The 27,175-nt window shown below is 32.6% G+C and overlaps 1 protein-coding gene across 12 annotated transcripts; it reads right to left on the bottom strand.

Annotated features, from left to right (window-relative positions):
- Window positions 1–319: 319 nt before the first annotated feature.
- On the bottom strand, window positions 320–27,128 carry LOC125679177 (transient receptor potential cation channel subfamily V member 5-like). 12 transcript variants are annotated; one of them, XM_048918153.2, is made up of 19 exons: window positions 26,616–27,111; window positions 21,117–21,131; window positions 20,417–20,590; window positions 19,531–19,720; window positions 19,260–19,413; window positions 18,866–18,886; window positions 15,847–15,861; window positions 14,345–14,368; window positions 13,519–13,620; window positions 12,476–12,625; window positions 12,278–12,360; window positions 10,634–10,823; window positions 10,027–10,134; window positions 8,795–8,946; window positions 7,356–7,465; window positions 6,154–6,299; window positions 3,489–3,605; window positions 2,083–2,208; window positions 320–1,837 (listed from the first exon to the last, which is right to left on the bottom strand). In XM_048918153.2, the coding sequence occupies exons 1-19, from the start codon at window positions 26,995–26,997 to the stop codon at window positions 1,682–1,684; spliced, it is 2,415 nt and encodes an 804-aa protein (XP_048774110.2). In that variant the 5' UTR covers window positions 26,998–27,111; the 3' UTR covers window positions 320–1,681. The 12 variants fall into 12 exon arrangements, 11 of the variants coding, with proteins under 11 accessions (XP_048774110.2, XP_048774107.2, XP_048774108.2 ...); XM_048918150.2 differs by lacking the exon at window positions 6,154–6,299 and adding an exon at window positions 4,420–4,583 and having other exon boundaries at window positions 26,616–27,108; XM_048918151.2 differs by lacking the exons at window positions 6,154–6,299; window positions 21,117–21,131 and adding an exon at window positions 4,420–4,583 and having other exon boundaries at window positions 26,616–27,108.
- Between the last annotated feature and the right edge of the window lie 47 nt (window positions 27,129–27,175).

Raw genomic sequence — 27,175 nt, 5'->3', positions numbered from 1 at the left:
AAATGGTTATCATATCACTATTTCGTTGCTTGTATTGTTTAATATGTTGAAAGGGTGGTGCTACTGTTAGAGGGTAGATCAGCTACATACAGATGTATAAATGGGCAAATGCAGGATTATTTTTTTTTGCAATTTCAATTGCATTTTTGTAGTCTTGCTTTGTTTTGGTATATGATTTTTTTTTGGTGAATAACTCTTCATATCTCCCTCGCTATCATGCAATAAATGTATACTATACACACTGAATTACAAGTCGACAAACACAGAACGCCCTCTTATCTGCAGGCTGTGCAGTGTTCATGTGATGAAAGAACAGAAATCTGAGTTACAATGTTTATTTTGTAAACACAAGGACTATCAGTCTGGTTTACTTAATAACAATACAGCATTGTCCAAAAAAAAACAAGTGCTCATAAGATTTCCTGCTGAAAAATAAGTATGCTGAGATTTTAAAAATAAACTCTATAAAACATATATATACCTGTATATATCACAATGTATAGTACATAAAAGATCCTTAATATAGTTTTTGGGGTGATGTTTCCCATACAATTCATTTGCATTCTATGTCATTTCTACAAAACATCTTTGGATATATTACCATGTCTATTTTAGAGTTGGTACACTGTACATTTTGATAGTTCCTTTGTTGCAAGTAAAAATGTGAAGTCAACTCTTGCATGTATGTACTACAGAGGTTTGTCCATGTATTATATGGACATTACATTGTACAAAGTTATTGTAACAAAACTGAGAAATTATAAAAACTTTGAAACAATTGGGGATCGATTCTGGGACCCTCGTATTACTAGTTAGGTGATCTAACCACTAAGCTCTCCAGGTCGATATACAGAGCATGGTAATATTACTACAATATAAAATTCAAAACATATTTCGGAAAACATACAAGAACTGCTCATATCAATGAGATGAACAAATAATTTTTTTTAGAGAAAATGTCGCATACATGTATGTCCTTTTATATGTTGTGCTTATGATCAATAAGTTTCATTAGCTTGATGTCTTTATAATGATTAATGGCAAAATTACTCTGCTAGGAATAATACAACAAAACAAAAACAAGATGTCATAAAAAAATAATAATACAAGAACATGCAGGTGTTGAATTATTATTTCTGTGTTTGACTGTTCAATATAAAAGGCAGGAATTATCTTCAGGTCACTATAAATACAATGGTTCAGAAAAATTCAAGGCAATAGGTTAATAGCATGGACGGACATTGTGTAAAATAAATTGTGTTGGACTGACAACACTTGTCACATGTGTACCCTTTTGCAATATCATTACATAATGGCATGTGAAAGGCACATATTTACAAAAAGCAAATATTCTCAAAGTTGATCTAAATTAAAAGTCTCGCAAAATAACGGACTGACTAGAAATTGGAAAACTTGTGACTGATTTCAGAAGTTACTACAATTATACATGCCATACAATCATGTACATTTAAGGAAGGAAAGGGGGAAATAAAAGTTTACAAAATTTCAAAGTAAATTAATGCACCACAAATAAATGTGGACATTTTTCATTGTAAACATAAAACCATCTATCACAATATGCAGTGTATATTTAGAATAAGATTTGAACTGGCAGTTCCATTTTAATTCCATTAGCACTTCCTGGCAAAAGCAATACCCCTTTCCTATTATCTCCCCCTGGTTACACATTGATGTGGCCCACCTCTGCCTCCCGAGTGTCAATCATTTTGGGGTTGGAGGCTTTACGGAAGACACTCCTCTTTTTCTCGGCAGCAGCTTTCCTCTGCTTCTGATATATCTCCTCCTTCTGTCGAGCCATCTCCTCCTGTTCTTTTTGCTGTGTACAACAATTGAGTATATTTGCTCATTTGTATTTGAAGTTCTATTACTGGTAACGCATAGTGAAGATAGAGTCACAGTTTGTGGAATATTACATTAACATACATAACGGTCTATAAGTAAATTGAGAATTTGTTGATATCATTAAAATTCTCATGCAGTGAGAGTGATAAAGAACCATATGTCAATTGTACCATAGGATGATGATGCTATATAGATGATTAAAGATTTTGTCAAACTTACAGTTTGATGCCATCGAACAATAAACATTCTGTCTCCGTCTGCGCTTGGTTGGGAATACTTTAGACGCTGGGTCCTTCTTATCTCTGTTGTTACACTCTGTTCCACCACCAGAACAATTTTAGCCCACTGAAATGATGATTTATTAATTGTTATCTCAATTGTATGTATGTTATATACTACCGAGCATCCATATGTTTATCTAATTCTATTCCTTTTCTAGTCAAATCAGTTAGACGAAATTTCTCTGCAAAATGATATCAAATAATGCATACTGTAAACATATATTATTACTACAGTAACTTGATCTGAAGAGTCGGATCACGTCGAGTTGACAGGCGCGGATCATCAGATCACACGAGACGCGAAGCGTCGAGTTTGATCTGATGATCCGCACCTGTCAACGAGACGTGATCCAACTCTTCGGATCAAGTTACTGTAGTAATGATAAATTTATTATATACCCCCTATGCATTTTAAATCCACATTTATATGATACTAAATGTAATCCAAATTATCAAAAATACAGACATACAGTGAAATTATGTTTTGCGTATACAGTTTTGTTTGTGACGCGGCCAATATTTTAAGCAAAAAACGTTGCATTGATGCATTGTGACGTCATCAGTTTCAGAGGATACTGATACGGAATCAGAAAACCAGTGTGGTGATCCGGAAAACCGGATCACATGCTGTGAAATCCACAGTATCAAAGAACGATACATTGATGGGTATATAATAAACATAATTATCTACATATATTATAACAGCAGAAACTTGATCCAAAGAGTTGGATCACATCGAGTTGACAGGCATGGATCATCAAATCAAATTAGAGGCAAAGCGTCAAGTTTGGTCTGATGATCCGCACCTGTCAGCAAAACGAGATCTAACTTTTCGGATCAAGTTACTGTAGTAATGATAAATTTATTAAATACCCCCTTCCACATCTATGAAATAATAAATGTAATCCAAATTATCAAAAACACAGACATACAGTGAAATTATATTTTGTGTGTGCAGTTTTGTTTGTGACGCAGTCGAATTTTCCCCAACAAACGTGTTGATGCAATGCGACGTCATCAGTTTTGGAGGATTCTCATACGGAATCAGAAAACCACAGTGGTGATCCAGAAAATTGGATCACACACTGTGAAATCCACAGTGTCAAAAAAATGAAACATTGATGGGTATATACAGTAATAAAAGCTGTTGTCATATTTTTGCTCTTTGACCTTTATGCTTGTAGTGCTAATTTCATACAATATGTACACAGCTAAAAATAGAACTATATATATACCTGCCTACAAACAGTAGAAAAAATTCCCAAATGCATAACTCAATTAAGGATTGCACTATTATGCTAGCTTTTGTTACAAAAAGTGTTAAATAAATGCCTGCAGTGTTACCTGTCTGAACCATTCTTTCTGTGTCTCATTGACCAGTTGATATGTATTTCCCATCATAGCAATCAACATGTTCACCAGCAGCAGGGTCACCATAATCATGTAGATCATGAATATTATCTAAATGGTACACAGTGAATGAAACTAGAATATCTTCAAAATATTTAATTTTCACAAAACATTGGGGATAAAAGCATTTATCTTGTTTAATATTGGGTACTGGTTTTCCAGATCAAGTCAATATATCATAGATTGAAATGATTTCACATAATTTATTGGCTCCATATATTTGTTAATGATGTTGAAATTTTATTTTTCAAATATATTAAAGAGGAAGATGCAGAACTTGTGGTATATAAGTTAATCTGAAAGTAACCCATTCAAACTGATTATTGGGATGATCAATTAAAACAGAGTGAAATTTTAAGGGTGTCCGGGTAGAACACATATTACACGTAGTGAAGGAATTATTAGAAAACAGCTCTCTCTGTGTTAGAGTGAATATCAATAAAATTTAATGTGGAGTATGCCTTGTAAATCAAGAAATTCAAATGTACTGAAAAGGGGAAAAAAAGTGCATAAAAAATGTTTCAATACAAAGTACTCATAAAGTCAAATATCTACTAAATATTAACACTCAAAAGTGCCTCTAATCTATTCACAATGTCTAGGCAAAAATAAATTACAAAAATTCAAAAGCAAGGCAGCTATGATAATCAAAAACTACATAAAATGGGATGAATAATATGGGGTACCTAATGTGTCTCTGTAGTTCTATATGGGGAAACATACGGAAAATGTGACCATAAATTTAACGTACAGGAAGCACTCATTTCTACTACTAGTACTGAAGGAAATATGTTTACATATACTATCATGAAATATCCCCATTTCCCAGCCCATATGGTACTTCTGTGTTCCAAATCTGACTTACTTTCATGAAGGTGGGATACTCAGAGTAATCAAAAGTGCCGTAAATGTCCTCAAATTCTCCAACATTCATAGCAAACATTCCGAGCATTGACTCAATGGGGCTTGTGAAAACACATGGATTTGAATCAGGGTCACAGGTGCCATTAATAAACGCAATATAAAAAGCTGAAATAAACACATGTAACTGAAGGAAAGTTAAAACAAAGTGTTCAGACTGAAATATCATAGATACAAACATATAAGAAGTAGAATTCAGAAATTAAAATAAACAGCCCTGAAAAATAAAGACACCCAAAGATAATCAAACAAGTCTGAAAAGTTTAATTAAACAAGAACAGTGCAATCACAAAAAGGTTTTGAAAATTGATGGCTGCAGAATTGCACTAGCTCGCCAATCTGAAAGATTTTCCTCGTCATTCATCAATTTTCAGATCAGCAAGCCAGTTCTGTAGCTAGAAATGTGATTAACTAAATGACGATACTGAAAGACTAAAACGCAAGACCAACCAACCCACATTCAAGAATGTATTAATTTCCAAAGTCATATCTTGATAAAGGTATACACTCTGTAATTATTTATAAGTAATCTTATCCATCACAGTTTGGCAATAATGTAAAACTACAAATGAATGTATTCTATTTGAAAACTAATGATCAAGGGCACCACCAAGTGGGGGCATTCCCACATAACATGGCATAATTCAACGGGTATCATTTTCAAACATTAACTTATATTCTAATCTTTGACCTTTGATCTAAACATCAATAGGCATCTTCTCCCACCTGCAATGTACATAGCCAGTATGAGGCCTAAAGATCAAAGGGTATTCTTTTAAATGTATTCACATTTTCAGGTTTCAATTATAGGTAGTAACCCTGACATTTTGATCCTAAAATTAATGGGCAATTTTCTCTTCCCCTCTTGTCATACCTGTAGCAATTATGGTATATGGTGTCAACAACACAGTTATATTCAATCAATGTTAATGACCTTGAAGTCTGACCTTTTGACTCGAAAATAGATACCAATTTTTCTCTCTGCATCCACTATATCTGTAGAAACTGGAATGGTATCCTTTGAATGATGTCCACAACTTTGTTATAGTCAATCACTTACTATGTGTAACAGGTAACTTACTACATCCCCAACAACTTTGTTGAGAGGGGATAAAAATGCCACTCCTTTATTCAGAATTGTGTAACAGTAAATGTTGCTAAATTAATAGCTGTGCAACATCCGTGATTGTTAACTAAAGCAAAACAATGCACATCTTAATCATAAATTTTATACAACAATTCTCTGCTTTTGATAACTTTTGCATGTTCTCATGAATATCAGCAAGTCCCAAAAAATTGCTTTGAAATATGCCTTTCAGAAAACAGTGTCACTGGAACACCACCATACTATCTGAATGTTCTACTTTAAAAGAATTACAGTCCTGTATTAGTACTGACTGGGGAATGATTTGAAAAGATCTGATGACCAAATACATGTACATCATAAAGCATGTCAAAAGCAGAACACTAAACTATACGCTGTATAATCACACTGTGTAACAATGAACATTTGTTAACAACAGAATTGAAAGAAGAGGATTGAAATGCTTAATTAACAAGATGCATAAATCACACCTGTTTACCACAGAGTGTGACTTGAGTGACCAACAAAACTTAGGGTTAATGACAACAGAGTTAAATGGAAACAACAACCAGCATACAGAGTAGTGTCCCCTACTTTGGCTAGAATTGGATGATTGGTCTGACTAAAAGATTCATAGTAGTCCCCAAACTCTCCTAGTGACATCATAAACATACACATGATGGCTTCCACTGGGTCATTGAAAGGACTTCCTTCTATGTTTAAAAATATTATGTACATTGCTGAAAAAAAAAATTAAATGTTATCATTATCCTGAATTTTTATCATTATTAGAAAGTGCAATGTAATGCAATGTAATTCAGTAACCATACTGAAAACAAAAATTCATATTCCTTGGGTTGTAAGGCATTATTTTTATTATTTTTTTTTACGTCCAAGTACGGTATGGTACATGTAAATATACATTGTACATGCATACAGTAGCTATTTAGAGTTGTCAATGGGGCTAACAAATATTTAATACTCCCTCCTCCAACACATACACTCATGATTACACCCAAACTTGGGTGTATAACATACACTGCATATTCAGATGCCACCAAATATTTACATCTTAACTCTTTCTCAGTTTCCTTATCTATTTATTATAAAAGAAGACTTTAATTACAGTCCCATTTCCCTTGTCAAGACTTATCACTTTAACCATTTCACCCACAATCAATAGGGCACATCCTGGTCTCTTGGGAAATATGCATGTGAAGTCTCAGAATTCTGTGAGGCGAGGGAATTTAAAAGGGTGTCCAAAAATTATTTTGCTGTGTTTGAGCTCCATGAGCTTGGAATTTGGACTTTTATATCCAAAATCAATAGGGCAAATTCTGTCTCTATACATGCGAAATCATTGACTCAGGGTGGAAAGGGAATTCAACCAACTCTGAAACCATTTCTTATGTCAATAGGACCCTGTGGGCTTGACCTTCAACATTTTGACCACAAATCCAGTAAGGCAAATGCTTGTCTCGGTCTAATTGAAAATGTGAGTGAGGTTTGAAGTTTAATGGAAAATAAATTGGAAAACCTCTTGGATTACAGCATACCCCCACCCCCCACTCCCTAACTTTGCTGCTAGGTGTAAAACAAGATCTTATCAATTAGACTAAATATTAAGCATAAAAAACCCATCTAAATATTGCTACAAATCATAAGTTTTCTTCTGAAAACTGGATCCTTTAGGAACTTCAAGTAATTTTATGACAAGAACATGATACCATGAATCATTGGACTGACAGCACAAGTATCATGTATGAGTCTGTAATGACCAGTACACATGTACATACCTTGAGAAAAACCAATAATGAAGACCAAATAGATGATGATCCATCTCAGCAAGTCTCCAGCAATCATATTGTAAATCATCACAACAAATGGACCCACTATCTTAAAACCTCTGAAAAGTAAAATGGACATGGTCACCTTCCACACTTTAGGAGTTACAAAATGAATATCAAGGATTAAAAAAAAAACTAGCTATAACAAGCTATATACAATCTAATTAAAATCAGACTTCTTAGATCCGCGCCGTATATTCTGCATAAGTAGATCTGACATAACCCGATTAGGGGTCATGTTCAGATGAACTTAATGTCAGCCAATCAGCGTGTCGGCTTTGAAATCATTGGTGTTCAGTGTTCACAATTCAAGGAAAATGGCTGTGATTGTTTGGTTTGAAAGAAAACATATCGCAGCTAGATGCGACGTCACAATGCACCGTTTACATCGACTGGTGTTATATTCCTCGTGTTATTTAAATAAACCATCTTGAAAACTATTCAAATCATACCCATCCCTATTCATACATAAATAGGAATTCAAAATGAATTTGATTTGGGTGTATTTTATCTCGTACGTTTTGTTGTTTGTATGGATGGCATAGATTAGGCATTATTGCGAAAGTTTAAAATTCCTTATGTGAGAATATACAATTTTATAGTGTGCAATAAACTTTGTGGGAAAGCGATTACTGCAACTTGTTTACGAATTGCTGGGAACCGCCTGAATAGCCATCATTGTCTGTATTGCACAATCTGACTGGCTGATAGTTCTCATGAATATTCCAAGCAAAAGGACATGTGGACATGACCCCCAATGGAGTTATGTCAGATCCTATTGTAGCGATTGTGAGCGTATCCTAGGATCTGATTTTAATTAGATTGAAGCTATATATACAGTGTAAGCTACAGGTACTGCTAATAATGACTACAATAATTATACCTTTAATCTTGTATTTATATACACATGTACAATATGTATGTGTGACATAAGTACATAAAATGTACAGAATATTGTATATCAAAGGAGATACATGTAAGTCATAGACTTACAAATGTGTTGTTTACAAAGGGGAAACTGCTATCAGACATCAAGAAGCCAACATCAGCACTTGATCAGAATAATGCAGTTGAAATTTTGAATATGTACTAGTATATCAAGAAAATATACAAGTATTAACTTTTGATGAAGTTGACATTATGATTTATCCACCCAAGGAAATGATATTCACTGAGGCCAATGGCTGAATATGATATAATTTCCCTGGGGTGAATGAGGCTGATGATCAAAAGATCTAAAAACATGATGTAGTATAGTTTTTAACCAAATTAAGTCTACTGTGAATTCATACCAAAAAAAAAAAATAATAACAGAAGTGTGTTACAGACAACAGGAGGAGATATGCCCTCCTGCATGCGGTATAATTATGGAAGAAATTGCTAGGTACCTGCAGAAGAAGAGGAAGTATGGAGCTGTGAACAGGATGGCAAACACAACTATAATGTCCTCGTACTCATGTTGACACAAAGCTCGTCCAGGCAGCATCAAAACCACCAGCACATCTGACAACAGGAACAGGGCCTTGGCCGGGGCACCTTTCTATTCAACACAAAAAAGTCTGTGTCAGGGAATGTTTGATTGTGCTTGATCATATATACACTGTATCTTAGTTCTCAAAGTAACAGACCAAAAGGTCTTTTATTCCAAAATCCAGTTATTTACATGCATGTTAAAGTCACAAACATTGAATTTGTAGTTAACACCACTACCACCCTTCCTCCAACCCGCCTAACATGTATAGTACACACAGTGAAGCTTGCCTAATCCAGATGTTGTGTAATATGAAATGTTGTGTAATTTCGAATTAGTGCACATGACCTTCGAATTGAAAGAGGAAGATATGAATTTACAAAAACCAATTCTGGACAGAAGATTTCTTTAGAAAGAAACAAAAGAATATGTGAATTATGCAACCTTAACTGTGTTGAAGATGAATTTCATTTCCTTACTGATTGTCCATTCTATGTTGAAGAGAGAAATATGTTTTTTAATGGTATATACAAGCTCAACAAAAATTTTATTTATCTAACAAATAATGACAAATTTACTTGGTTGATGATTAATGAAGACAAACCAGTAATTGTCAAACTGAGTGAATATTTAGAGCAAACTTTCAGAAAAAGAAGTGATGCTTTAAAAAAATCATTATAGTTTATTATTCATATGTTGGTATAATACTGATACTGTCCATTTACTTGTGTATATACATGATTAGCAATTCATATATGTATGTACTTGTTTCCCCAACATGCTGCATCCACATGCAGTTTGCAGTCTATGTAACCTGTAGTTAATGTTGTAAACTTTCTTTCTTTCATGAATTTCCTTCTTTATAAACTGTCTTACTGTTATGCCCTCTGGGCCCAAAATTGGAATAAACTTATCTTATCTTATCTTGTAAACTGCACAGATTTCAGCACCAAACATCAAATTAAAAAATATCACATATTTTCTGTTACATATCATGTCCATATTAACTAGTTTCACAGATATATACATTTGCAATGAGGGTTTAGTGCCTGAGGTCAAAGCATGTATTGTAAATGTACTCTCATGGGCCACAGCTTTTCTTATAAACAAAATATTTTACAAGATTTCAAATGTAAAATTGCAACTTACTAGAGTAATGAAGAAAACTCTGAATCCTTGATGGTAAATCTCTTTCATGGCTATAAATATGTACCACACCGCTCCTATGAGAAGCAATATCTCCAGGGCAAACCTCACCTGTAATATCACAGCAGACATATGGATGTTAATTTAAACATTTTTCATAACAAGCTACTGTCAAAATTTAAACAGTAAAAACCTGCTGTCACGTGATTTGGAGGAAAACGTATGTTCATGCAGGTCAGTGCCACAATCTTCATCTAATATGAGCTATGTACATTTACCGTCATATAAAATCGATCAGTTCTGTGTACTTAGAGCAGTACTAAATTTAAGTGTCTTTGACAATGATATACCGTGAATCTGTTTTTGGTGTTTTTTTAAATGATTCATTTTTTGTGAATAAATACTATAAATTTTGTAATATTTCATGTTTATTTTTGTGCATAAAGATTTTGCCAAAACACATGCAAAATTTCTGAAAATTTATCTACTAAGCAGTTGAATTTAGTGCTATAACACAATTATATGTGTATACTCAAATATTTATGACATACAATTGCACTAAACTGCTATAATACAATATGTGTACATACAGTATTATACAGCTATCTACCTTATCTTCGGTTCGACAAGCTTTAATGAGATAACAACTGTCACTCTCTGTTGAGACAGAGCTTGTCTGCACTGTAGTATTGTTGTCGCTGGCAACTTGAGTTGGACAAAGGTCACTACCTGGCCGTAGGATGACCGCAACCATAAAGATGATAAAGTAAACAAAGAAGATGGCAAATCTTCTGTAAAACCTTAAAAAAAATATAATTAACACTAAAACACCTGCATTTTGTAATGTTAATGTATCATGTATGATCATCATTAGAGGTGTGACAACATGGTAATATATCAATTGTATTGATGGCAAGTCTGAATGATATGCATATTGTATCATCAGTATGATATTGTGAAAAAATTGTAAGTTATATTTGCCATTAATATAGAATGATTCTTAGTGTAACATAAGTTTTAAAGAGTTCTTAAACCTTCATTTACTATTAACAATTAATGAACCTTGTGTTAATACAATAGGCATTGTGATTTTATCTTGGAAATAATACTAAATGTACCACCACCATAGAATAAACAAGAATATCAGTAAAACTGATGGATGCTCCTCGAAATGCATCTAACCAATGAACTGCTTCATCTGCCGAAAGACTTACACAATGATCAATAACTGTCATGACCTTCATCTGAAAGCCATTTGCCTATTACTTATTTGTGTGATATATGATCAATACCTGTTCAAAAATTATTGCATTAGGGAACTTTTTCCTCAAATAAGTTATATGTTCTGATTAACCTTGACCTTTACAAAATGACCTTGAGAGACCTTGGTCCAAAAGATCAATAACAGCTGAAATATTGTTGAAATGAGTTGTTTTTTTCATATACAAGATATATGTTGGAGTGACCTTGACCTTTACAAATTACCTTGAGTGACATTTTTCTGAAAGTCATTGACCTGTTACTTATTTGAGTGATATATGATCAATACCTGTTCAAAAACTGTTGAAATAAGGGACCTTTTCCATATACTTCATTAAGCAAGGTATATGTTCTGAGTGACCTTGGCCTTTCTAAAATGACCTTGGTCCAAAAGTCCTCTGTCCCAAGGAATATTTGTGACAAATTATAATAAATTTCTGATGAAAGGTTTAGGAGATGGAACTTTTATATAAAAAACTGTTGAATAGGGAACTTTTATATGTTCTGAATGACCTTTCCAAAATGACCTTGAGAGACCGTGGTCCCGAAATCCTTGTCTCAAGGAAAATTTGTGATCAATTATATCAATTTCTAATGAAAGGTTTTTATGAGATATGAGCTCAGATAGACAGACGAACAGACAGACATCGTATCTGAGCAACTATATGCTCCCCCAAAATTTTTCAGGGAGCATAACAACAGGAAACTCAGAAATCTCAAGGTATTAAAGTCATGAAAACTGTATTGTGATACAGCACATCATATTGCATGTTTGCATCATGATGCATATAATGTTAGGAAGCTCGTGCTACTCAGACCTAATTATAATATTTTGAGATCTGTTTTTATGCCGTGCACATATTTTGCTTCCGGCGTGAAATTTCTTTTTCATTTATATCCATTAATCATAAAGTGGACAGATTGATTTACTAGTAAAGCTCTTTTCCTGGTTACTAAGAACACAAATCTGCACTCTGTAGTGTGTAGAACTAACCTGTGACCAACGAAAGTTTTCCACTTGTCTTTCAGAAGTTCCACAATGAGTCCATCCATCATGTCCAGATGTCCATCTTCTGTCTAAAAATGTAGGAAAAAATACAAGTTACACATAAATGTCTTGGAATAATGAAATCAAAATGACAATATCTACCACAAAATCTCAGTCAAAATCTTGATACAATATTCTACCTACCCCATAGACAACCAAATTGAGCGCCGAGTTCCTGTTAATGTCTCCAGTCTCTGAAATTGTGTCAATATCCTTCAAGGGATAGCCAGCACAAGTCACATTTCCATAGATCCAGCAAACTTGACGAATCTTCTCCAAAATATGCTCATACATCTGTTTCAAAATTTTTTACTGGATGATGAAAATGTTCAGGGATAATTTAATTACACACCAGTCTCTTTTTTATATTTATGAATCAATATTCCATTATCACCTTGCATATGGTGCTTATGTCTCTCAACTGATTTGATACACTAGAGCATGTTCTGCATAGGATCAACTTTTTGCTACAGACAAATAAGTTGATATTACAAAGCTAGGTTTCAACAGTCTTGTTTGAAGTCAGCATTTTGCAAATTCTGTGGTTGCTATAATTTTACAACCTGTCGTTAGATCAACGTTAGTCTGACGTTTTTCACATCAATTATTAGGCCGTTTTTACATAATGCTTTGGACCATGAATTACTCTGTTTACTTGATCAAGACAAAGGGCTCAAAGTGGATGTGACTAGTCAACATGGGATGCTTACTCCTCCTAGGCATCTGATCCCACCTCTGGTTTGTCCAGGGATCCATGTTTGCCCTAATCTTAATTTTGTATTCTTTATGAAATTGATCATTGTTCATTATCTTTACTTTTTCTCTTATGATATTTTTTTTTTTTTACAATCAAGGGTCCACAGAAATGCATGAGAAAGACATGAAGGTACAAGAAATGACACTGATATATTCACTGAATTTATATATCCTGCTTTGGAGTTAATTGTAATAAAAGAATATCTTAAAAACTGCATATTGAAATACATATCAGTAACTACTTATGTAAATATGTTCATTACACATGTATGCAAATAAATATATTCATACAATTTCTATATGAAGGATTAGGATTAAATAAATGGAATATATAAAATATATAAATTGATAAAAGTTCATTTTTACAGCTCTGATAACCAAAACAAGATATTCTCAGTTATGTGTTTTCACATACAATTCCAGTAGTTTACCTCTTTTCTGGTCAATGTTGCAGCCAGTGTCAGTGGTGTCAGACCTTGTCTGTTCTTAATGTCCAGCCTTGCACCCAACTCTAGTAGCAAGTTAAACATGTCCTGTTATAAACAGAAAAAAAACTTGATGTTCACCCAGCAATATATCAAATGTAGTCAGAGTGCTTCACACATCATTAAAGGTTACATATTGTTGTGCCAGTAAAATAAACTGGACCCAGTTGCACAAAGTTCAGTTCACTTTAACTAACAATTACATTGTCATTAACTCTTACATTTATATAGTGTACAGCCTTTAACTATCAGTTAAATTTAACTAACTTTTGTGCAACTGGGCCCAGGTTGTTACAAAGCAAGATATATGTAAATAGAATTTTAATATTAGGTTGATGTACAAATTTACAGCTTAGAGAATTGTATAAAACATAAATGTAAAGAGGATCCAAGAGGTATAACAAAAAATAATAATTAAAAAACAAAACAACACAAAGTACACGAATACACATTGTGCAAATATGTATGAAGTGAGCTAGTGCACTATGAAGACATCTGGCTGTAATACTACTCTCATACAACAATAACAAGGCACAATACATACACAAAACACATCGATTTAAAACTGGAATTCTTCAAAACATGTGCAGAAGTTTAAAGTCTCAATAACATAAAAGATTCAGAAGAAAGTAATGATACAAAGATCTCTTTTATGTCAAATACTGGGCACTAGTTGAATAGTGACAAAAATGTTCTACCACTGAACATCTATCACAAATTCACACAGTACCAACTACTTCTCTTCACAATATATACACCATTTATACGTTACCCGTGGGCTTTTTTCTAGCTCAATCTGATTTTAGAAATGATACATATATACATAATTTGAAACTTAATTTATCCTACAACTGCACATTAATACAGATATACTACTATTCTGACAAAAATTGTACTCAAGATTCCATGTGTGTGTTGTAGTAGCACTATCTACTGTGATGTACGTGTTTATCCTCAGTGCAAGTAAAAAGGCTTAACAATATAACCACACATCCATTAGTAAATGTGATTTCAATGTAAGAAATCATTTTTTTTATTGCTTTCAAAGTTCACCACAGTTCAGTCCCTTGGTTGCTACATGTACCTGATCTATTCTGCATCATTTGTTATGAATAAAATCTTATCATGCATATTACATCACTGGTCTGGGAAGCAAACACAACCTACACACACATACATCGACCCGCTACATATCTATTGTACAATTTTCCATTCCAATTGTTCTATGCCTCTACAGTGTATACATGTATATGCCTGTTATTAGTTCACTAGTTGGTCTGGTAAAAGGAAAGTTAATGTACTCTATCAAAGTTTAAACTGATACAAACAATTTGATACACATAAGTTGTGAAAGTTACATAACTGATACATGTACCAGTAGGTTAATTAAATTGCAAGTGCATATACTTACTGTACATTTTCTATTTACTTACTTAACACTTATTGTACATTTACTGTATATTGTACACTTACTGTATACAGTTCATTTACTGTATATTGTACATTTACTGTATATTGTATACTTATTGTACATTTACTGTATATTTACTATATACTGTACATTTACTGTATATTGTACATTTTCTGTATATTGTACATTTACTGTATTTTGTACATTTACTGTATACTGTACATTTATTGCATATTGTACATTTACTGTACATTTACTGTATACTGTACATTTACTGTATATTGTACATTTACTGTATATTGTACACTTACTGTGCACTGTACACTTACTGTATATTGTACACTTTTTGTACATTTACTGTGCATTGTACATTTACTGTACACTAACTGTATCTACACTTACCATATGCTTACTGTACACTTACAGTACACTTATTGTACACTGTACATTTACTGCATACATACTGTATATTTACTGTACACTTATTGTACATTTACTGTACATAACTGTAATTTCCCACCTGGATATTGTCATGATTTATAGTCTAAATCTCATTCCCATACATCCATTATTTTCATGCCTCCATAATAAGCACAAAACTAGGCATTTTGTAATTTTTTTTATTCAAGATTTTTTCAGCTGAAATGTTACTAGCTATTCCCAATTTATATTGAGAATTATAAACAATGAAATATCAAGGTTTATCACCCATAAAAAACATTGGTAGATTTGAATATATAATATGTGTGCTATGTGGACATATGGTGATTCAAGCATAAACTATTTCACATGGGTTGGACATCACATAGGACAATATTATACATGCATAGCCAATAAATGAAAGCTGTTATACTAATACAAACCTGTTTAGAAGCATACTGAGGTGGGCATGGAAGAAAAAGAAATGTAGTTAATATCAAGCTCATTATTACATGACTGTACTGTTGCCAAGATGTAGATTGATTTATGAAAATATAGAGAAAACAAGAAAAGGATATCGCATGTAGTTAAGATTTAATGTAAAAAAGAAAGAAATATTACTTTAAATGTAAATATATTTGTATATATTGTAATTCAACATCCTCAAAAAGGGTATGAAGTTCAAAGTGCAAAATTTTATAATAATTATTGATAAATATAATATGTAAAATTACAGTACAACCAAAGTGCATTTTGAGTGGTTTTGAATTAGGCATTCACAAGGATGAAGAGGATGAAGGACTACACAGACACTGTAGAATGTTTCTGAACATATTAGAAGTAATGAGTCGATGTATTAATGAATCACAAGGCTCCTAAAGGATGAGCTCATGTTCATTAAACTAATTATAACAAACCACAACTGAATGAAAAATATACTATCAACTAACCTCGAAATATTACTCTAAATAAGAAAAAGGAAAACGCTTAGCGACTATCAAAATGTAGTATGTTATTTGATACATACTACTAAAATGACATGAGTGATATAATATTAGATCAACTCCTGGTATGAATTCATGCAGTTGGAAGCTGGTTTCTTTAAAAATGATATACACTGCTAAAAATCAATAACTGCAATGGTATTGACAGAAAAATCAATGTGTAATTAATACATAGATGCTTCAAACAGAATCCTATCATAAAACCTAAAGATAGACCATTTTAACTAAGTTCCAAATAAGGCAATACATGCATTGCACTTTGTATTACTGCATATTGGTGCTCTCAATATGCGTAATGAGTGTATGTTGTTTGTAAACCGAAGTCTGTGATTACACACAAGACCTCTCCTATTGCACTGTGAGATTCTTCATTGATTGCACTTATCATATTCTCGTCCAGAATTAAATTATTATGCATTTCACTGTAAAAAGAATTTGTCTTTTGTTTTCATTTTCAGCCTCTGAGTGTCTAATACATGTACTTATAAACAAATATATCACAAATATTTCAAATAAAAGACTGTATTCAAAGTTTGGTGTTCTCATTCCCCACGGTAAGAGGCATATTGGCCTATTAATTTCAACAGGACTGTAACGATGTAAGGGAAAGACAGTCAAACAAATGCTATCCCAACATATGTCTGAAAAATACATTATTGGATGTCCAGATTATCTGCAGTTTTGAAATCTCTATATTGAAATTTACTGCAAAGTTTACCAACAATCTACAAATGCTGGTAATCTATTTTGATTTCGTTAAATCATTATTCAATATTTGTTCTAATTCTAATATTTATCCTTGTGGTGAAAATTAAAATACTATAAATTCCTAAATATATACATGTACATGAGAAATTTATTATTGCGTAATTTTGCGAGAAGAATCACTTGCGAATTAAAATTATTCGTTTCATTTTTATATTGCTAAAATACATGTAAAGAATGTTGATCAACAGAGTACTCGCAAATTCATGTTCTCACAATTTGACATATACCAGTCATTTCGCGATATTAAGTACTCCCATAAAATTTGGAATCTACAGTAATTAGTGGAAAACTATGTTAATGGCTATCAAAACAATGTACCAAGGGAAAGTTATTAAGGCAGAAGTCCAGTGATCATGGTTGTCAATCAAATTTTTTTACTTTGATTGAGAGAATCACTCTATTGATGTCTCACCATGTAAAATTTTGGGAGGGCTTATAATCTTAGTCAAATCAAATTTAGATTAATTCCGAATCACAAAAAACAGGTCCTGTAACATTACACTGTATGAACACATGTTATAACATTCCCCATGCAATCAAGCTTTTCATGTTCTTGCTGCACAAAGTCTACCTGCATGATATCGTCAGAGATACACTTCATCAGAAATGACATATCAGGAGGCTTGGTACCAAATATCAAAAGAGTGTGATTTGTTGTTTCTTAGAAACCCCCCCCCCCCCCCCCCCCCAAGTAAACTGTACTAATAAGGGATATCTATGAGTGTATGATCTGTAAATCTGTCATATGATGTAAACTATTGGAGGCCAAGGAGAGACCCAATACCAAATATCAAGAAGCTGTGATGAGTTATTTCTGAGGAAACTGTGATAGAAACAAGTGATGGATGAATGGACAAATGGAAATTAGTACATAGTGAAAATATAATTAAAATGACAATACAATCATCAGTGTATATCTTATGGAAAAAAACCCAGAAAATTAGTTTATTGATATTAAGTTTGTTCATGTGTTGAATATTAAAAGGTGCCCCATCAGTGATGGTATTGGCAGTTAATCTGTAATATCATGATATATGTTATTATTACCTAATCTACTACATATTTTTTTCCTGTTTTCCAACTTTAATCAGTAGAGAAATTAAGGTACACAAAATGAGCAGGGGTGAAACACATGACCTGCTGTTTCATGATCATGCCACAATCTGTTTCCCGGTCACGTGAGAAACTATTGCCCGATTAGCAGATTAGGTAATAAAACAATTATTTCATGCCTACTAGGCAAACAGTCAAAACTATTGCCCCTCGGTAGTGGCGAAGACCCGGGAAACTGTTGTCCTCAGCCTACGGCCTCTGACAACAGTTTCCCGGGTCTTCGTTACTGCCTCGGGACAATAGTTTTGACTGTTTCCCAAGTAGGCATGAAATAATTGTATACTGTTAAGAGTATTGATAAATTTTAATTAACACACTAGACTTGTTCATTCAAATGAAAAATTCAGTACCTATCTATGGACAGATATGTATATACCGTATCCACTGATGTTATTGCTACAGGGTTTTAATGTGGCTAAGTAAGCACACTATTTTACTGCAGTACAAAAGCTTTTGGGCTCTCTGAATGTTACTGTTAATAAAACACACAATAGTGAAAAAAAATACTACATTATATATATATATATATATTTTTGTATAAAAAGTGAAAAAGTGTATTAACAAAATAAAATCAAACCTCTCCATCAAATTCATTTTCCTGAACATAAATACAAATTCCTTATATATATAAAGTGTCCATAAAATTTGGTGAATGTAAGATACCATCTTCCATTGCTGCTTGGTAAAAGTGCATACAGATATCATATGTGCTCCATTTCTATCTACACTGTACAAAATACTGTACATGTATACGAAAGCTAATAGATCACAACAGCAAATTAGCATATGAGTAAGTTAACTGTAATTCCTGTAAAAGTTAATTTACTCTTCATATTTTAACAGCATCATCAAGAACCATTACAAAGAAAATAGAGTCCAGATATATCCAGAAGTGTGACAGTAGAGGATGTCAAAGATTAAATAACATCATACTGAAAGATGTGTTATGTTGTAGTAGTTTGTACACCGACCTTTCTGTCGTGGATCACCAGCATGTGCATGACTGTGTTTCCGTTGGTGTCCTGCACGTTCAAATTGGCTCCTTTGGCTACAAGCAGTCGTACACATTCCTCCTGTCCAAGGCAGGCAGCAAAGGATAGGGGGTACTCTCCAAGGTACACATGTCTGTAAAATATTTTTTATCATGGACATCTCAAAGAAAGAAAGTTCTCATTTCAATAGTTTAAAACTTTTCTGAAATTCGTGTTGAGAAAGGGATCCAACATGTGAGTATATAGTTACCCTTCATAATTTGTTTTTGCAGTCACCTCCACCCATTCATGATCATAATTGTCCATACGAGAACTTTTCTGATCATCAGGGCTGAAGAAATTTCCACAGGCTCTCTCATGTACATCAGCTCCATTGTCCAAAAGAAACTTGACCATTGCTGGATCTTCATTCACAATGGCAATGTGCAAGATGCTTTCTCCTGCACAAGAAGTAAATAACAATGAGATAAACTCATTATGACTAGTAGTACAGTGTACTAAAATACCAATCAATTATTACTAAGTAGTACCTATATCAAAATTACCATGAAATATATATAATCCATCCATGTAAAAATACTGTTTTAAAATACTTGAAAACTGATGAAATCATATTGTGGCTTTGCCCTTTAACCTAACCTAATGCACAATACATGTACCTTTTTTAGTTGTTTTACTTTTGTCTTCATTATTGTTATACCAAATACAAAGTTTGCAGATTGAACAATAACCGTTATTAATAATAATATTACTGTGACCTTGACCTTTGCATCAAATTTTTGGGGTGCTGTCTATCTAAGTTATCATGTCATATGATATAATAATCTAAATGTCAGGGCAATTACTGTTTATATTTTGTGAGTACATCCATAATCTTGTCGGACTCAACAGCAAGACATAATGTTTAATTTATAATTTATCTACATGTATTACCATATATATGAACGAATTTCACAAAAATCTTACTATCACATCTTGGTAACCTGCAAATTTATGTGAAAATAAAGTTCTTGCCAGTAAAAAGTTACTTATAGCTTTATGCCTGGCTCTCACATCTTTGACATTGGGTCCAAATTCACTTTGTGGAATAAAATTTCTTATCATAGGGTTTTTAAATCTTCCTTCAATAATACTACCAAAATATTCATCAGCAAGGTAAATATCATTCATCATTTTTGGGAATGCTTGGATCAACCGCTTGGCCAGATCAGCATGTATTGCAGTGGCATTCAGAAGGCACAAATGGAGGACCGTCTCCCCTACAGACCCTCTCTGATCAATGTCCCAGCAACAATCACGGAACTTTTTATCTGCGTGCATAAATAAAAAACCATAATTATGAACTCAAACTATATATATCATTGACAGTAAATATCAAATCACATGTAAAGTGATATCTATATATGCATTAATCCAATGATTATTCAAGTGTATTCAAGTTCTGTACTACAAAGAAAAAGAAATGAAACAAATGAAAAAATTACATTTTAAATCAATAATAATGAATGTTGCAGCCAAACATTAACTTCTAACATATTGGTACTTTTTATGTAACAAAAGAAATTTGATTTAGGTAAGGTGTGGTTTTCTGGAGGTGGAAATACCAAATGTTAAACCATTGGATGAGTATTTGTGAACAACAACAAATCAAGGTTAATATTATATATATACATGTACATATATCGCACAAATATTACAATAGTGTATCACTGGTGAAACTTAGCACAAAAAAGCCACCATTATATATATAGACACTCGTGAAGGTTTTAAACAGGGAAAATGTACAATGTATTGCAAGTAGCATTTCCATTCACCAAACATATACTGTAAGCTTACCTTCCACAAAATTGTCTGAAAGCAAAAATCTTACTGTCAATTTCAATCTGACAGTTCTAATTGCATATTCATTGTAATATATCTTTAAAATACTTACCAGCAATGCAATATGGTTATTCTATAGAATATTTTATATGATAAAATATAATGAGTAAATAGATATAAAATGTATAGAGTAAATATGAACAAAATAAATTCTGCACAACCTCTCTCTCTTTCAAGGTATCATATTAAGATTAGAGAGAGAAAAAGAAAACTAATCACAGACAGAATTTAAGTTTAGTCCAAACATATACCAGCCAATCCTTCTCCTAGCAAAAATGTCACAGGCAATCCATCCTCAGAATTTGGTCAAAGTGTCCCCCAAATTAGGTAATTCATCCCCTTTCAAAGTTTTTACTTGCATGGTCTATGACAGGCCAATAATTGAATGGCAAAGGCTTAAATCTGTCCGCTTTTCCATGCCTGGCTTTTAACCTAGAAAGTCTGAGGCCTTATAAAAGAATCATCGAACCTTGTCAGTTTATGCGTCTCGGGGTAAAATGCATTGCAACGTAAAACTAGGTTGCAGTGGCCTCGAGAAAAAACTAATTTAACCAAATATAGTACATAATTTATATATACATGATGTAAACTGGTTACTGCACTCATATAAGGCCTAGAATCATAATTTTTTCTCTTCAAAATACTTAATGAGGCACTTCATGAAAAGTATGCCAGTGAGAGGCATTGCAGTTCATGCATATAACCCTCATGTATTTTCAAAAATGAAATTTATTTCTTACATCTATGTTCTATTATTTCTTTCTGTCAGAACTCCCAGTCATTTAGATAGATATAATATATGTTATATTAATACTATATGACTATTTTGGACGTACCCTAGATTCAGAACCCTGAAGTTGCAAAATTCACAATTTTTTCAGGAGTTTTTCCCCAATTAATTTCTACTAAATCTGCATAATCTTTTTTTTTTTTTTTTACCAATTAAAGTAAATTTTGAAAGTTTTGGATTTCAAATTAATGTACCTATCCTCCACTTCCCTTTCTGCTATGATATATTCTTAATTCATGCACACCTAGCTTGGTAATGAAATGAAAAAAATATTCATTTAGCAGATAAATCTCAATTTTTTTTGCAAGTTATAGAGTTACAATACATTTAATAAATATTCTTAAATGATAAACTAATAATCTTATTAGTTTAGGACATTTTATGCTTTGATCAAAATGTCAAACAGAGAAAGGTAGCTAAGAATTTTATTTGTCCCGTACATGGAGATTCAATATCTATAAAGCTATGGAGAATTTCATGGATCTGACAAGAATGAGATGAATTGATTATTTTACTGCAAAAAGGTTGTGTCTTATCACTTGTTTCACCATGCTGGGTTACAGATATTATATAACCAGTTGTTTCAAAGAACACTACCTGACATGCATCATGTACCACAGTGCACTTTATTCAGATCATGACTTTCATAAGTTTTAAGGTGGGTCCTTAGTCCTGGATTTTTGGGGTTTAAGTATCATTTTTGTGTTTGGAATCAATAAATTAACATTCAGAGTAATGATTAAAGCAAAACAGTTAAGGTTTTCCATATCAATTTTCATTACAGGCACTACTGAAGTCATGTACCCCTATGTAGATTTTTATGAAATTCATTGGAAACAGTTATTTGCTGTTATTTTAAAACAAAAACAACAAAATATTTTTTGAATTGCATTTATTTATCAGGAAACATGTCAATAACGTAAACACATGTCATTTTCAATATGTTCATCAAGTTTTAGAATAATATGTGCAAAATTATTGAATTAGCGTTACTTCCAAAATGTTAAAAAACAAACAAATGTGGACACATTTTTCTTATAGCATGGTTTACATATCATTTTTTCTGTGTATATTAGTAGATGTACATTTGTTATAGTTATTTATGAAAAAAAATCCATACCTTTCCTTAATAATTTCAAATCTATAGGTTCCAGAGTATGTACACCCCCATAAAAAATTGAGGCCTGGCACCATACAGCTGAGCTATTCAAAATCACTTGTGGATTAAAATTTCATGTAATTTCATGAAAGGACACAGCTAATGATTCCTTATCACCTTGGTAAAATGTTTGTGAAAAATAAAGGAAATCTATCACATAATGGACTTGATAAATAATTTAATGAAAACAGAGTTATTGTCCTTGGATTCAATATTTTGAACCATATCATTGACTATTCAAATATAACTAAGACTTTTGAAATATGTTATGGCTAACAGGATTTTTTACAATAACTATTGAAAAAGACTCCAACAAAATTTATGTTCCAGTCATTAAAGTTGTATGACCCGATGTTCATGTATTATTTTTGTACATAATTACTTTAAAGCAGATTAATTACTTTATAAAGTTATTAACTTTCTCTTAATTATATGCTTGAAAACATCTGCATGTAAAAGAAAACAGTGCGAATATTATTTAGAAAGTAAATATAGTGGCTACATATATAAATCATCCAATAATAGACGTCTATAAATAAACTCACGCGCGTCAGGGGAATCCCAACATGATGTATTAACTCATACGCAACTGTCTAGTTTTAAGGCTGAAAGAGCGTAAAACAAAAAAATTACTAAGAAGTATTTGATATTTTTATTTCTATTAAACTTATGGTATGGCACTGTTATAACAAAATACAGTTTTACACAGATAAGATGATCTGAAAGTTTGAACTGGTCACGTGACTGTCACTTGAAATGGCAGTAACGCGGTTATTTGTAAACATCGATTTAAAATCAAATTATTTGGGTTAAAACAGGTGAAATAATTTATGATATGTCGTACAGTCTCATAACTACATACGTACAATGATTTAATAGCGTTTTTACGAGATGGGAAAAAAAATTGTAATTCGGACCATACAGCTTTAAATCATTGACTTTGCAAAATCCTATGACGTCACAGGAGTGTGGAACTTCGTTAAGTTTTAAACCTTTATTGTACTACTACGTTTGACCAATTCATAGTAAGATCCTAGCCTGATATCACTTTCTTGGGGATAATTTGACCAAATTTTGATGACAAATTGATTAGAAATGGTAAAAATAATATGAAACTTGCACATTTACACTGTTAATAATCATAAGAAATAGGGACAGTTTGACCTTTTTTTGGCAAAAAGATAGACATTACTCTCTAGGGGATATGAATTATTCACCCTTCAGAAATCCTTTAGGGAATATGGTTTGACCAAATTTTGAGGACAGATTAACCAAAAATTATTAGCCTATGGAAATCTATATGGGCAAGGTAAATTTGACCAAAATTGGAGAATTGATTACGGTAGACAATTTTATAGGGTAATGGATATGTTAGTTTTCTTTCTTATAAGTATTTGTGTTGCATATGATTATATTTATACACCACTTTTAAAATATCTATCAATGTAGTCTGAATATTTAAGAAATGCATGAGCATCACTTTTGAGCTGTTCATGGTCAATATGAACGGATTTGGATTTGAGGCAAATTCTGTGAATCGCGCTAGCGATCGATCGATTCACAGAGAATTTGCCTCAATCCAAATCCGTTCATATTGACAATGAACACCTCAAAAGTGATGTTCATTTCTTATATTTATATTCATTTACTTAATCACCATTTGCTTACATTCCTGGTATAAGTCAGGAAATATTTTGTTGCATAAAACGAACTCCTAAGATCTACCTATGTCACAGTCGTATTGTGACATACGTCAAAATATAGACATGACATTACACTTCATCTTACCTAGCTGCAAAACTGTAGCTCTCTGAAAAAATAATGTGACGGAACAGAGAGCTACAGATCCATCCATTATAAAAACCTTCGATTTACGGCGCACAAAAAGCTGCGCACGGTTGAGGCCTGATATCGTTGTATTCTTGTGTTGTTGTCTCATAAATTTAATATAAAAAAATTCTTAACATATTTTCCTACTATACTTGTGTCCAAACATACCTTCAAATATTCATTAAAGCCCCATAGGACCCGAAAACTCACAACTTCAAATGATTTCGTTTGTTGACGTAGCCATGTTAGGTAGACGGTCAATTCGAATCCCGGTTCATTTCCATATTTGTACAATATCGTCTAGATGTGAACTAATATCACCACAAATATTTTAGCTAAATATTTTAAATAATATATCATCCCTGTTCCTTTAAATGATAATTATTCAAATTGCTAAACTCACGGCAATGCGGCTTTCATTACTCTGGTCCGGTCTCCATCCCTGCCACACGAGTGTTATGGACCATATTGGACTTTTGTAGCATTTTCATTAATCAAGAGCTTATTTTACCTTTACAAAATCTATAATATTTTTTCATTTCTATAAATTATTTGTGTTGATAATAAATGAAGAGCGAATACATAACTTATAACGAATTTTATGAATAGATACCAACAGCAACAGGGTTCGAATTGACCCGGCTACCCTAACCCTGGGGGACATGATTTACATTTACAAATTTGAATTTACATTATGTCAGGAAGTTTTTGTGTAAGTTTTAACTTTTCTGGCTCAGTAGTTCTTGAAAAGAAGATTTCTAATTGACCCCACCCCAATTTTGCATTTTCTTCATTACCTCCCCTTTGATGGGAGCATGGCTCCTCTTTTGAACAAATTTGAATCTCCTTTACCCAGGGATAATTTGTGCTAAGTTTAATTGAAATAGGCCCATTGGTTCTGGAGAAGATAAAATTGTGAAAAGTTAACAAAGACAACTGTACAGACTAATGATCACTTGAGCCTTTTGCTCACTGGTGAAACTACATCAATTTTTTTTAATAATTTAAATTAATGTCACAGGTGAATATACAGATAGTAGACAAAAGTACCAGAATAGTTATTAATAAACAATTTTCAATATATTTTTTGTTTATTTATAATGGTTGTAACAAATCAAAGAACAGCATGAGTTTATGATTTTTAAACACATCAGATAAATTATTTGTGTTTAAAATTCAAAGTATAGATCTTAAAGGGCAACTGGTCAACAAAAAATATTATTTATATGTAACAGTTATTCCAAAATGATCTTTTAAAAGAAACTCCTACAATGAGTTCCTATTAAATTTGATCTTTTTCAAAAGTTTCTGTTGAAGCAAATTTCTTCCTCAATTTTCATGAAATAAATAAAATCATTTTAGACATGTATATCAGCAGTTGTCCTAACTTTATAAATAATCTTATGACAAACTATTGCAGAGAAAAAAATTAACTAAAATTTCTTTAAAATTACATTTTATTAGAAAAAGTACTTTTGGATTATTGATAACATGTTTGTTAAATTTTTATTATAATATCTCTGCAACAGGTGATCACAGAATTATTCTAATATTATTTAATTTCATCTAAATTGAACTATAATTAGAAACGTTCTGTATTTGTATTTTTCTGTTTAAGAAATGGCGTGCAAATATAATAGGCAAGCGTTAAATATTGATTTATCGATTTACGCACCTGGTTTGTTATGGAGGTAATTGCCTTCGCCATCCTGAAATTTCATGTTCAATAATGCTTGTTCGTGTGCCTTTTTCTGTTTATCCTTTGATCCAGTCTTCACAGCACTTGGCCGAGCTTTGTTCCTCTGTTCTATGATATGACTTATCGGAACTTTCTTCCCACGTCCACCGTCATATAAAAATGTCTTTACTTTTTCTTGTATTGTATCATCTATCTCCTTAAAATTTTTGGTCCAGCGTGCTCTTTTCATCATTTCAACCAATTCGCCGCCTCCTTTCAAGTCCACCATTTTGTAAACATCAGCGGCGCGGCTGTCAACCCCCGATCCCTCACCTTGACGCTTCACATCATCCCCTACGGTACTAACCTTGTTTCCCATCTTTCACGATACGATACCTGTAATATTACTTAATCGGATAGATCATCCTAACTGTAATTTATGCCCGCCATGTTGTTTACCTGAGATTCACTGTCGCATGCGTACGACGGTACTTCCGCGTAATTATTTTTAACCTTTTTGAAGTTGCCGCCACATTACAGTTAAATGATACACGGCG

Source organism: Ostrea edulis, chromosome 2 (assembly GCF_947568905.1).
Source record: "Ostrea edulis chromosome 2, xbOstEdul1.1, whole genome shotgun sequence".
NCBI lineage: Eukaryota > Metazoa > Mollusca > Bivalvia > Ostreida > Ostreidae > Ostrea > Ostrea edulis.
Note: the sequence above shows the minus strand (reverse complement) of the source record. Positions and strands in the feature narration are given on the sequence as shown.

Excerpts from the sequence above, each read along its gene's own strand:
- LOC125679177 (XM_048918150.2), bottom strand. The coding sequence starts at position 26,997 with ATGGGAAACAAGGTTAGTACCGTAGGGGATGATGTGAAGCGTCAAGGT. Across the intron at positions 8,947-10,026 it reads GAGTTTTCTTCATTACTCTA|AAAGGTGCCCCGGCCAAGGC; the intron begins GTAAGTTGCAAT and ends TGTGTTGAATAG. Across the intron at positions 1,838-2,082 it reads TTGTTCGATGGCATCAAACT|CAAAAAGAACAGGAGGAGAT; the intron begins GTAAGTTTGACA and ends TGTTGTACACAG.